This window comes from Protopterus annectens, chromosome 3.part1 (genome assembly GCF_019279795.1).
Source record: "Protopterus annectens isolate FY-2018-M chromosome 3.part1, PAN1.0, whole genome shotgun sequence".
NCBI classification, from domain to species: domain Eukaryota; kingdom Metazoa; phylum Chordata; order Ceratodontiformes; family Protopteridae; genus Protopterus; species Protopterus annectens.
The window spans coordinates 1,496,853,833-1,496,867,563 of record NC_056732.1 but is presented as its reverse complement, the minus strand read 5'-3'; the positions used below and the strand labels follow the sequence as shown (position 1 = coordinate 1,496,867,563).

Below are 13,731 nucleotides of genomic sequence, written 5' to 3'. Positions count from 1 at the left end.
ACAATTTTATCGCCTAAACCAAGTTGTTTAATTTCAAGCTATTTTTCTTGAGGTTAGCTTGCTGAGCCTAACCCCTTCCCTTCCAGCACCCTCTGTTAGCAGATATATATTTCATTAGTTACAGTACAGTCTGACATACATGTTTATATTTTTTCTGCCCAGCAGGACCCACTGTTGAAACATTTTTAACACAAGCAACTTTACAAATACATTTTTAACACAAGCATCTGTACAAATCAGTTTGATATTCAAATGACATAAAATTCTTTACAAAATTCCAACTAGTCATGCTGGCATATGTTACACATGCACCACCTTACTCTCTTTCTGGCATAGCTGGCACATCATCACACTCTCCATAAACTATATACACAGTTACAAACCCAAACACCTGGGAACCCTTCTACCCTGTCTTTGAATCCTTACAGACCATAAGCTGTTTAAAACTTCTCTATCCCAAGTGCTTCACTAACTCTAACATAACCAGTACGTCTGTCTGCCCCCTAAGCTGTTGTGTCTACACTGCTATATTCTCTCATCAGATGACAGCAGAAATTATATGTTCATAAGTATTTGCTTGTAATTATTGTTTCTCGAGTTTTTTTTTTTCATGTTGTGAAGCAAATTTTTTCAAGCGTGTCATCTATTGCAAATGTTCAGATATTACTTTTGTTTTGTCACTATGAAGAGCACTTCTCTGCTTGTATGCAGTGTGTAAATCAAAAAGTCCACTCACTTTAAAGTCACACTGCAAGAAGAATCACAATACAAAACCTGGAAATGTTTTCCTTAATCCAAGATTTCATCAGAAATTAAACTGGCAGTAAAATCACACGATTTATAACAGTACCCTAGTCACATCACATCTTACAAAGTGCAGTCAGAAATGGAAAATGTAATGTGTTCATTAATATATTTGAGACTAAGCTTCGCAGCTTTAATTTTTTTAAATTAATGTTAACCTCTTTATACCATGGATATCTATGATGGTTTTGTTCTTAATTGCCAACAAAGTTCCTTGAGCTAAAGAAGTGTCTTATCTTTACCCAGTTGTGTCTGCTTCATATAGTCTTTTATAAAAAGTAAAATCTCTTGAATAGGTCACAGTTCAGTGAATGTTTAGAACATTTGTTTTTGTTGATATAGCATATAAGTAAAAACTCTCTCTGAATGTGTGTGGTTTTACCAGTGTGAAAGACATCACACTTGCACATAATACAAGGTAATCGTAACGATAGTTGCATTATGAATGTTTCTTATATAATATATAAATATCTTTAATAATCTTGAATAATGAGATACATGCTTTTGTTCTTTAATTATCATATCATATCCTGTTTGCCAGCTTCCTATTAGTTTTTCCTATGTAGAATGCTACACAGGAAACCTAGTAAGCTAAGTATACTGCATCCTTACATTTACAAGTATAGGGCTGGGTGAAGGGGGAAGTCGCCCTGAATACAAAGTGTTAGTAGAGTCTGATCATTAAGTGCATATTAGCATTTAAATGCTGGCATTACATTCGTAATCAAAACGAAGTGCTGTAGCACGCCATGTGTGTATAGACTGTAGCAAAGCTTGCTACAAATGTGGCAAGCTCTGTTAACTCAGTGCTGTTGTGCTGCATGTGTTGTAGAAAGTGTAGCAGTTTGCTGCAAATGTAGCAAGCAGTTGCAACTTTGCTGTTCATGTACAAGCAGAAGAGTTTTTTGTTCCTCTTTTTTGGAGGTATGCCAAATTGGGGAACAGCACCAGATGAAAAGTAGCCAGCTAAGCTTCTGTGAGATGCATTAACTATTAAACAGCAGCCTTGCAGTTTATTGATCGATGTATCTGCTGTTGTCAGTTGATTTATTTCTATAATATGCAAGTCTCTCTACAGTGTTACACAAATGATGACTGAATTATTAGTGTTTTTGTATTGCATTGTGATGTTTAGATACAGCACAATATAAATTAATCTGATTTCTTTCAGAATAACTTCTGAAAATGTGGCTGAGCGGTTTGGGATTACACGGCATAAGCAGGACCAGTTTGCTTTATTATCTCAGCAGAGGTGATGTTTATTGAGTTTTTGTACATTTTAACACAAATGCTTTGCATAATTGTTTTTAGATAGTGTATGCCTTAGAAGAAAAGTAGTACTTGCTTAATCTTCATTTTATTTTTTTTATAACTTTGTTTGGTTCCTATCACCAGCTGTCTGCCATTCACTGTGAGCCAGAGTCCCTTTTTGATCATCTGCTCCACCTTCTCCCAACATGTTTTACTTACCCTTGACACTGGGACCCCAAGAAGGGAAATCCTTAATTTAATGTAAACAGTATCAGGATGTCCTAGTACTGGGCCATCATGACAACTGCTGAGGCCTTTTATTTGTGTATGTCTCCTACAGTGTTCTATCCCAAGTTTCCCTGTGAATTACATATATGCACACATCAGGACTTGTTTCACTGGTATCCACCATTTACTGCTTTTCCTTGGCTGCAAATCCCATCCTTCCTCAAACTATAGTTGAACTGGCAGAAATGGTGCTCCACACTATGCCTCTGGCAGACTTCTCAGAGGTCAGGTTTACTAATTGAACCCAAATTTCCTGGGTCACAGTTAGGGCGTCATCCCTCCATGCCATAGAACTGGTTCATTAATCCCTTAATCTGAAAGCATTTTCCTTTTATTATTTTGTACTATCCACAGAACCCTTTGAACTATTTCACAAAGAGCAAATTGCTGAGTGGAACAATGTAGAGGACCACTAAAAAGGCATAGAAAGTAGATCAAATTAAGGCAAGAGTTGTGTGGCACCGATATAAATAAAATAGACCAGGAAATTGGTGAAATTTAAAAATATGGGTAAGGTAAGTAGCAGTCACGATGGGGTGCTTTAATTCAAGACACAGTTGTATTTGTAGCCAGCTTGAGTTGGATAACTGCATAATCAGGGGCTGAAGCTGAGGCAGGAAGTGTTGAAGTGGGAACAGTTATACAGTGTGGAGTTGAGTGTGTCAGTGGCTTATTACACTGGGGCTGAGATGTGGGCATGGAGTTGAAAAAGCTTGCTGATGATGACATTCAATGAGCCAAAGAGTTCTTTTACCATTTGACAAGAGTACTGAAGAAAGGCAAAGGTTACCATATCCAAGACAAGCTGCTACTTGCAGCATGTGAGATTCCTGTGCTGTAAAACCATGGCATTAGGAACGGATGCCACATGTGTGTGCATTTGCTTTAAGACACTTTGTAAAAGTGCTTTATTGAGGGTGTAATAGGTGGTTTGGGGATGCAGACTTGTAGATGGGAGGACCCTTGCAAGGACAGTGTTTTAGATGAATGGACATAAGGGAGTGGACGAGCTTGATAGGGAGCTTATGTAGCAATCTAAATCTCATCCTAGATTGCTTGGTTAGTTTTCTGCTATTTAGTTGGTGAGCTCCCTTAAAGTAGGGGTATACATGGCTAGGCAGGTTATAAATAGGTGCATTTTTCTGCATTATAGGGATCAGCAAGGACAAGAGGTTTAATTATGTTTACATAAAAGGTAAGACTATGATAGCAGAATAAATCTTCTGTTTGTTTGAAATTAGATTGTTTCAAACTAGGTTACATCTTTCTAGTTGTAAGTACTGCAAGATAGCTGCTGCATGCCTAATGACCTGTCATTCACTGCAGTAGTTAAATGCTTATTGTTTGGAGGCAGACGGGCAGGGTTCAGTGTGATCTTACCCTGAAATCCTGTAAGGGGGTAGGGGGTTGCCATAATTGTTAAGGTTTTTACCTCACAGCCACAAGGTACAGAATATGATTTTCAGCTTTGGTTACTGTCTGCATATTGACTAAGCATGTAATAGTCTACAGTCTGTCTTGTTTTTACCTGTAAAACAAGGCAAATCAGATATTGAATTAAATAATAAATTATTTAATTCAATGCAAAAAAAAACATTAAGGGGGATGGGACAGGAAGAGCTTAGTATGTAGGCAAATGTATAGATTTGTACTGCAGTCTGTAGCAGATGTGAAAGCGTTATTATTTGTCAGAATAAGTTAACACTGGTAACATTTAGATCATTTTGGCATTGAACAATTAAGACAATGGCAGAACCTTAGGAAAAGTGGGTGAGGTGGTGTAGAATTAGGAGGCAAGTCCAAATAGGGTTACCACCTGTCCCATGTTGCGAGGGACAGTCCCTCCTATGACAGTTGTGTCCTGTAAAATAATTGTAAAAATGGCAAGTGTCCTGAGATTTTATGACAAAATTAGTTCCTTTATTTCATGTAATAGTTGCATAAAACAGTTATTCTGTATCTGGAATACCTAAATGTTATGCAACTAAAATGCTATATGAATAAGCTTTTATTTGGGTAAAAAGTGAAGTTCTGTCCTTTATACTGGCCATGGGTATGTTGTACCCTGTAAAATCTGACATTTGTACCAAAAATGTCCCACTTTGGGCATTTGAAAAGGTGGCAACCCTAAGTCCAAATCAAGTTCACTTCTTTGGTGATTCTAGGAAATGTAACTTAGACATATTCATTTCTGTATTTTTGACTCTAAAATAAACTTGACTTCTGTGTTCTTCTTTCAGCTGCTCCCATCAGGGGTCGCCACAGCAGATCAACTGTTTCCATTTCTTCCTGTCCTATGCATCTTGCTCTGTCACACCAATCACCTGCATGTCCTCTCTCACCACATCCATAAACCTTATCTTAGGCCTTCCTCTTTTCTGTTACCTGGCAGCTTCATCCTTAGCATCTTTTTCCTAATATACTCTGCATCCCTCCTCAGTACATGTCCAAACCAACGTAATCTTGCCTCTCTGCCTTTGTCTCCAAACCTTCCAACCTGGGTTGACCCTCTAATATACTTATTCCTAATCCTGTCCATCCTCGTCACACCCAGTGCAAATCTTAACATCTTCAACTCTGCCACATCAAGCTCTGACTCCTGCCTTTTTGTCAATGCCACTGTCTCCAATCCATGTAACATAGCTGGTCTCACTACCCTCTTGTAGACCTTCTCTTTCACTCTTACTGGTACTCGTCTGTCACAAATCACTCCTGTCTTCTCCACCCACTCCACCCTGCCTGTACTCTCTTCTTCACCTTTCTTCCACACTCACCATTACTCTGAACTGTTGATCCCAAGTACTTAAACTCATCCACCTTTGTTAACTCTACTCCCTGCATCCTCACAGTTCCTCTATCCTCCCTCTCATTCACACACATATATTCTGTCTTAGCCCTGCTGACCTTCATTCCTCTTCTCTCTAGAGCATATCTCCACCTCTCCAGAGTCTCCTCCACCTGTTCTCTACTCTCACTACAGATCACAATGTCATCTGCAAACATCATAGTCCATGAGGACCCCTGTCTGATCTCGTCTGTCAACCTGTCCATCACCATTACAAATAAGAAAAGGCTCAGAGCTGAACCTTGATGCAATCCCACCTCCACCTTAAACGCATCCGTCACTCCCACCGCAGACCTCACCGCTGTCACACTACCCTCATACATATCCTGTACCACTCTTACATACTTCTCTGACACTCCTGACTTCCTCATACAGTACCAGAACTCCTCTCTAGGCACCCTGTCATATGCTTTCTCTAAATCCACAAAGACACAATGCAACTCCTTCTGACATTCTCTGTACTTCTCCATCAACACTCTCAAAGCAAACATCGCATCTGTAGTGCTCTTTCCTGGCATGAAATCATACTGCTGATCACTAATCATCACATCCCTTCTTAACCTAGCTTCTACTACTCTTTCCCATAACTTCATGCTGTGACTGATCAGTTTAATCCCTCTGTAGTTACTACAGCTCTGTATACCACCCTTATTCCTAAAAATCGGTACCAAAACACTTTTTCTCCATTCCTCAGGCATCCTCTCACTTTCCAAGATTTCATTAAACAATCTAGTTAACTCCGCTGCCATTTCACCTGAACACCTTCATGCTTTCACAGGTATGTCATCTGGACCAACAGCCTTGCCATTCTTCATCCTCTTCATAGCTATCCTTACTTCCTTCTTGCTAATCCACTGCACTTCCTGAGTCACTATCCGCACATCATCCAACCTTCTCTCCCTCTCATTCTCTTCATTCCTCAGCCCCCCCTCTCATCCTTCCATCTGCACACACCACACTTTCTTTGAGAGGAGAAGTTTCCAGCTGGGTTAAACTTGATTTCTGTGTCTGATCTAGTGTATTAATTTTTGGGTTGTAAAGAATTTCTTACTTGAGATGGAGTAATAAGACACTTGCATGAGTACATTAAGGTGAATATTGGGAATCATATGGTAAAACAAAACAGGAGCATGGGAGCACATGAACAAAACTAGCAAAGTGTCACAGGAACACAAAATTCATTGGAAATAAGTGATTCACAACTTTAGGAGAGATGACAGAACGTAAAACAGTAATGAGATAGTAACACCTAATAGTTGATTACAAATGTTAGAAAATATGTGTTGATAAGTATCATGTTGCAAAAGTAGAGATTAAAAAACTTTATGCACAGGAACTTGTATTTTTTTCATGTAAGATTCTCACTTTCTTTGACTTTGTATTATATAAATGCTTTTGAAAAGTTTGCTTTTGATTTTTAGTTACAGTAGGCTGTTCAGGATCCATTTTGAATCAGTATTAAAATATTGACAAGCAAAACATTTTATCAGATCCATGTGGCACTCTCATAGAGTAACACAAAAACAAAAACGGGAGCAATAGAAGCCGGCTACGTACAAAACTGCTGATAAAAAACTGTTTATTGTGAGCACTTTCGGCTAGGTAGATACCAGGCCTTCTTCAGACAAAACAGTTAAATAAACCACAAAAACTCCTTATATACACTTAATTACACTTAATTAAGCACATGATTAATCACAGCAGTTGAGTAAGCTTTAAGTCTTCTCCAGAGCAGATACATTGTGTCTCATTGGCATTTTTAACTCTGAAGTTGGAGTGATGGCGTTTTGTTTGAAGTGAGCTGCTGTTTGTTGATTTACTTATGTATTTGTGAACAGGGCAGCCAGAGCCCAGAAAATGGGTTTATTTCAAGCTGAGATTGTTCCAGTCGTCACTGCCTTCAAAGATGATCAGGGAAATGAGAAGACCATTACATTAAGTCAGGATGAAGGCATTCGGGTCAACACCACACTTGAAGGCTTGGCTAAACTGAAACCGGCATTCAAAGAAAATGGCAGTAGCACAGCAGGTAAACGGGTCACTTTTTATTTTGTGATTGGGCAGAGTAAAAGTCGCACGTTTAATAACTAAATATTTTGTCAAGGGGCTGATTCAGAGTGGATAACTTGGGTATGTCTTCTTATGCACTTGTACTTGCTTGTTTCTTTACAACTCAAATACCCCCTGCTCAGACAACTCATTGTCCTTTAATCATCAGTGCTCCAAGAATAAGAGGAGTGCATACCCCCCCAGTTTGTCTAGCTGCTGACACATTCTGGCTCTTCTGCAGACCAGCATCGCTGGAAAGTTTCATATTCAAATCTAAGTGGCATAGACCTACCGTTTGCATCTGTATTTGTCAGATCACCAGTCAAGATTATCAAAGGAGCTGTCTTTTTTCCCACGGGATTAGGGTACACCTGTGAGGACTCTGCAAATGCCAGCATCTGTGCCATGTGACTTTTGGGTACAGGAAGAAGAGGCTCAACATCTGTACCTAGTTTCCAGCATTTGGTAATGATGGAGAGCACCCGGTGCATGGGTTCAGCCTGAGGGTGTGATTTGTGACCCAGACAAAAGCCAAATAAGCAGAAGGGAAGTAATCTGGAATCCTAGTGCACACTAAACCTGTTTCTGATTCCTTGCATGGATGCATCTTTCCCTTCAGCATCTGGTTGAAATCCCACTTTTCATCTGTAGATGAATGTGAGTGAAACACAATTGCTGCCTGCAGGTCGTGCTATGGGTAAGTAAAAGGAAGGGCTGATGTCAACCCACATCATGCACAGCAAACTAAAGCTACCAGACTACTCGGACAAATTAGCCTTACAGACTTACAGGCATGTATGTGGGTCATAGCTCAAGTTAAAGGCATTAACTTCTTTTGTTGCCCTGCAAGCTTTGCAGTTGCCAGTGACCACTGAATGCCTCTGGCCCCTGATGCTGTGCCTTTAGTCATCCCTTTCAAGACATTACATTTTGAGCACCTATTTCAAGCATGGTAGAAGGTGGCTAATCCACTGTGGGACAGAAGAGTGATGGCAGCACCTTAACTGGCATGCATCTGCATTTGCTCTGACACAACTTCCAAAACACAGCTCCCTTTCACACAAATGACAGACAGTGTGACTGGTATAGGTCAGTTATATGACCTGGATAATTCCACCTTCCTTAATAGGAGGGTGGAAGGGTTTATTTCTGTGACAATTACCAGTGAATTAATTCTTTTTCTGCTTTGGATCCATTGGATATAGCTGCATCAGAGGAAAATAATGTCCATATCTTTGAGATAGGGTCAACTGCATTCCTCATTATTACTTCTTTGGAGAAGTTGTCATGATGTTGATTTTTTTCTTATCTGCCCCTTCACTCAAAGTTGTCTGAGAAGGAGGAGGATGCGGAACCCTAGGATATCATACCTCTAGAGCAGGTGATTAAGGATGCTGTATTTACATCTTGGAAGTATCCTGCTATTGGTCTGTCAGAATTATGTCAATCCATCTAACTAGCAGCATGTCTGCTTTCTTTGTAAACCACCTTCTGAGTGGTTTGCCTTCCTAACTTGGCAATTTTAGCTGATCACTTGATTTTTATATGATTTGTTCTGCATAGCATAGGCTCCACAGCCCTCAATTTGTAGCTGTTGTTTTTCCTGATAGAGTTCAACGTGGTGGATGTATTCAGAAAAAATGATAGCTTAGTTTGAGTTCATCCTGGTGAAGAAGGCCATGGAAATTCTCCCAGATGAACATGAAAAAGTTTATTCTCTTTTTTATTCATAGGTTCAGAAGTTATTACTTAGCAGTGGAACTGATTGGATTGTTTAGAGCCAAATCAGTGTGATACCCACTGTACTTTACCCCTTTCTATAAGGGTTTGGGGGGCATCCCTGGGGTGTATTTGTGATTTCCCATCCACTCACTAAGGTAGTATTTAAAGAGGGGTAAAGAGCTACTTTGTTTAATATAAATGGGAAGTCTGTTCCAAATGAGGAGAATTATTTGGTAGAGCTATCTATTCCTCTAACAGTTTTTTTTTCTGTAGTGGACATTTAGGTCTCTGTACAGGTGTTTTTGGTGTTCCATTTTTTGTAAATATGTAACACACTACACAGAACAATGTCAGCTGAGGCCTTGTAAACTAAGACGGAGGATGACATGCTGGACAAGCCACGCTGCTTCGCAAGGGACGGCTTGCACCTGTCACCCCTAGGCTTCCGGATATTGGCAAAGGCTCTTGCCACCCCCATAGTGCCTTTTTTAGGCAAGGCTCAAATTCTAAACCTACCACCGTAGAACACAAAAAAGTAAAAAAACTAAAGGTAATGCTGCTCAATGCCAGAAGTCTCAATCTCAAGATGCACGCACTCGAGGCCCTTCTCAGTATGGAGAACATCGATGTCTGTGCTGTGACAGAAACCTGGTTCAAGGCTCCTGAGAGCACCCCAGCACTAGCAGGTTTCACCTCATATCATGCGTTCCGGACCCAAAATCCGGACAACACCAAGAAAGGAGGGGTGTCCATATTCATAAAGGACACCCACACCTCAAGGTTGGTGGCAACGCACGATGCATCGGAGACCATCCAGGTGCAATTAACCATAGGCAAGACTGCTCTGCAATTTGTAGCATGTTACAGGCCACCCTCTCAAACTCAGGAACCTCACATGGCCTTCCTGAAAACAATGGAGGGATAAATGTATCTCCAAACACCATCATACTAGGTGACTTCAACTACCCTAATATAGACTGGGAACACTACTCAAGCCCAAACACTCTAGCCCAAAGGTTCCTGGAGTTCATAAACTCAAATGCCATGGAACAACTAGTCACCATCCCCACAAGAGGAGAAAACATACTTGATCTCATCATCACGAACATGGGATCACAATGTTCAACACCGGAAGTATACCCCTCACTGGTGAGATCAGATCATAAACTAATCTCGCTAGAGGTCCTCATCCCGCCCCCACCTGAAATAAAAAAGACCACGTGAAAAACTTCTCAAAAGCCGACTTCACACTTCTAAAAACTAGTGTGGTCTCCTTTAAAGCCCCTGAGCCAGTGGTAAACATTACTCAAACCGCTGAATCACTTACAAATGCCTTCTACCAGCACCTACAGGACTGCATGGATCAGGCAATCCCAAACAAAACTAAGACTCTTTGTACCAAAGGCAAGCGTCCAGTCTGGTGGACCCCAGCCATAAACAAGCTCTACAACAAAAGGAGGAAGCTACTACAAGATAGAGCAAAATCCTTGAAAGGTAAGACACCTTTGATCATTATAAGTAAAAAACTAGGAGCTCTCATAAAATCATCCAAGGCAAATTTTGAGAGAAAAATCGCCAAGGACTCAAAAGACAATCATAAGGCCTTCTTTAGCTATGTTAGAAACCTAGGAGGAAACTCCCAGATATGCTCAGAATTAGTTCAAAATGATGTGAAGATTACTGAACCTACACACATTGCCAACATACTGGCTGACAGGTTCAGTGCAAACTTCTCCCCCCCAAAAGGAGAGATCTATACCAGAGGATTGTAGCCCCCCAAACATCTCCAACGCCCAGGTGAGAACTGCTCTCTCCAAAGCAAAAAACACAGCATCCATGGGACCGGATGGTGTCCCCGGCTGTGTGCTCCATGAACTCAATGAGGAATTAAACCCGCAGTTAGGACAGCTGTTTAATCTTAGCCTCACCTCAGGATACGTACCCAAGGAGTGGCGCACGGCGACTGTGGTCCCACTTCACAAGGGCGGTGCCTCCACCGACCCTGGAAATTACCGTCCCATTAGCTTGACAAGCCTTATCTGCAAAGCCATGGAGAGGATCATAATGGAACTCATAAATAAAGACATAGGGAACTTGCAGACTTTGGATCCAACCCAGTTTGGCTTTGTCAAAGGCAGATCATGCCTTTTAAACTTGGTTGACTTTTTCGAGACAGTCACCAAGGCCATTGATGAGGGAAAGGCAGTCCATACAGCCTACCTTGACCTGGCAAAGGCCTTCGACACAATACCCCACTCAGGTATCATCGAAAAACTCATCAGCTTGAATGTAAACCCATACATCACAAGATGGGCTGCAAACTGGCTAAGTGACAGAACCCACAGGGTCAGAGTTGCTGGAGCCATGTCAGACTCAAAGCCCGTCACAAGTGGTGTCCCACAGGGCTCAGTCCTGGGCCCACTCTTGTTCGGCATCTACTTTTCTGAAGTACAAGCAAACACAGGAGGGTTATGGCTGACTAAGTTTGCAGATGACTGCAAACTGGGTGCCATAGTCGAAAACACATCTGACACAGATATCCTTCAGAAGAGCCTCACAGAAACGGATAACTGGTGCCAGAGCCATGGCCTAAAGTTAAATGCCAAGAAATGCATAGTCATACCCTTCGGGAAAAACAAGGTAACCCCTAGCTACCATATAGGTGGCAATCCACTGAGCACAGAAGAAGTCATCAGGGATCTGGGGACCCAGGTTGACAGTAGCCTTTCGTTTGACACTCATGTTGCTAAAGTGGTTAGGAAAACCTTCTACATTGCCCACCTGATCTTAAAGGGATTCACATCTAGATCAAGGGAGGTCATTGTCCCCCTGTACTCATCACTCATTAGACCTATGATTGAGTACAATGCCCCATTCGGAATGTATCTGACCCGACACCTGCAGCAGCTGGAAAGGCCCCAAAAGTTCCTCACCAAAAGGATAAAGGGTCTCAAAAATATGTCTTATGCTGCCCGACTGAAAGAACTCCAGCTCTATTCAGTCTCATACCGCTTGCTCAGAGGTGACCTGTGCCTGACATATAAGGCCATGTCAAACCCTGATTTGATGAATATGCTTCACCTCAAAAATCTAGATCCCTCAGAACCACAAGGGCGGAGACTTAAACCTTGACACGGTTATTAATAGAACGTGCTGGAGGGACAGATTCATCACCCAGAGACTCCCTATGCTGTGGAACAAAATCCCGGTACATGTGAGGCAGAGCACCTCGCTGGCTTTGTTCAAGAGGAATCTTGACCAATGGATGGGGGATCGCAGATATACCCCAGGGATTACTTCAGTGTCACTGCTTGACAGAGGCACAGCAAAATAATAGGCATAGTTTTATTCAAACTAAAGGGGTGGCGAAAGCCAAATAACTATGGGCTAGGCTTATAAATGCCCTTGGGCAGATAGCCTAGTATGAACCTATGAACCTATAAGTACATGAATCTGTATGAGAATGAGAATAGGGACAGAACCTTAAGGTCTTCTACATAAGGCACACAGTGTGAGCCATTGGCTTTCTGAGTAAACAAGTGCTGTGGTATTTCCATGTGGATCATATATTTGGTGAGATACATTCTGAAGAGGTCACTGTATATTCAACTATAGGCCTGATAAGGGAGGTACAGAGCAGAAGGATAATGTTACTTGGTCTGGATGATAAACGTTTAGTAATCTTAAAGACGTGGTGTTTGAAGGAGAGGTTATTGTCTTTGAAGGTGTCAGGTTCCTGATAATTGTATTGATTTTGAGGAAGTTGTCTTCTGTGTGCTAGGTACAAGGGTGCCAATATTTATGAAAAAACACAGTACTGCACTTTTTAGCATGTAGCTTTAGAACTTGGTCTTGGTACCATGTGTTTGTATGTGATAGTCCCTCTTGTAGGATCCTAGAGTCTGCTGGATTATTGTTGATAGCTAAAAGTTTGCAGTCATCTATAGACTTGGTCAACCAGAGTTCTGACATCAGTTTGAACATTAGAGAGTTAGATACCAAGTAGAAGCAGTCCAACTACAGAGCCCTGAAGAACCCCACTGGTTATAAGCATCTTGGTGAAGAGGATGTCACCAGTATTATTTTGATGGGTTTTGTCTCTGAGCCAGTTTGCTATCAGAAGGTAATATACTCATCTGCATTTAGCTGGATTAATTTATCTATGATGCCAGTGTGTGAGCTTGTGTCAGAGGCCTTCGCTGGATTGAGGTAATCTAGTTCTACTATTTTGTACTTACCCAAGGCCTTAACAAAATTTTCAAAGAAGTCCACAAGACTGAGTAGGCAGGCTTTTTCTTTCACAAACCCAAACTAGTTTGGCTCAAGTGATTTTTAGGCTGCCAGTTTCTTTGTTTATAAGTTAATGATGCATTTGAAGATCAGTGGTGGGGCCACCCTTATGAGGGGGAATTAAGACCGCTTTTTTTCAAGTGTAAGGCACAAATCCTCTGAGCAGTGATCTCATCCAGAGTAATATCACATATTCCAATCCCAAGTCATCACTGCTCAGCTGTTTTACAGCCATAAATTAAAAGCAAAAACAGTTGAAATGGCTAACAAGTAACTAGCAGCTTATATATAAATTCCTCTGACAAATGACAATCAGAGGTTTCAAGGCATCCGACACCTGAACACTTGCCATATTTCCAAGATGCCACACCAAAAACTCCTTGAACTAATAAGAACCCATTTAGAATACAGACAAATTCATTTATAAGAGCTACTGACTCCTCGTTCACCCAGATGTTGAGGTCGTACATCATTATCGATTT

General features: G+C 41.1%; 1 protein-coding gene across 1 annotated transcript in view; it reads left to right on the top strand.

Annotated features, from left to right (window-relative positions):
- The window catches only part of ACAA1 (acetyl-CoA acyltransferase 1), a 353,926-nt gene that overhangs the window by 156,683 nt on the left and 183,512 nt on the right, over positions 1 to 13,731 (top strand). Inside the window, exons 7-8 of the mRNA XM_044067562.1 lie at positions 1,976 to 2,056; positions 7,027 to 7,217. Of these exons, the coding sequence (XP_043923497.1) occupies positions 1,976 to 2,056; positions 7,027 to 7,217 (272 nt within the window). The remainder of the gene's footprint in view (positions 1 to 1,975; positions 2,057 to 7,026; positions 7,218 to 13,731) is intronic.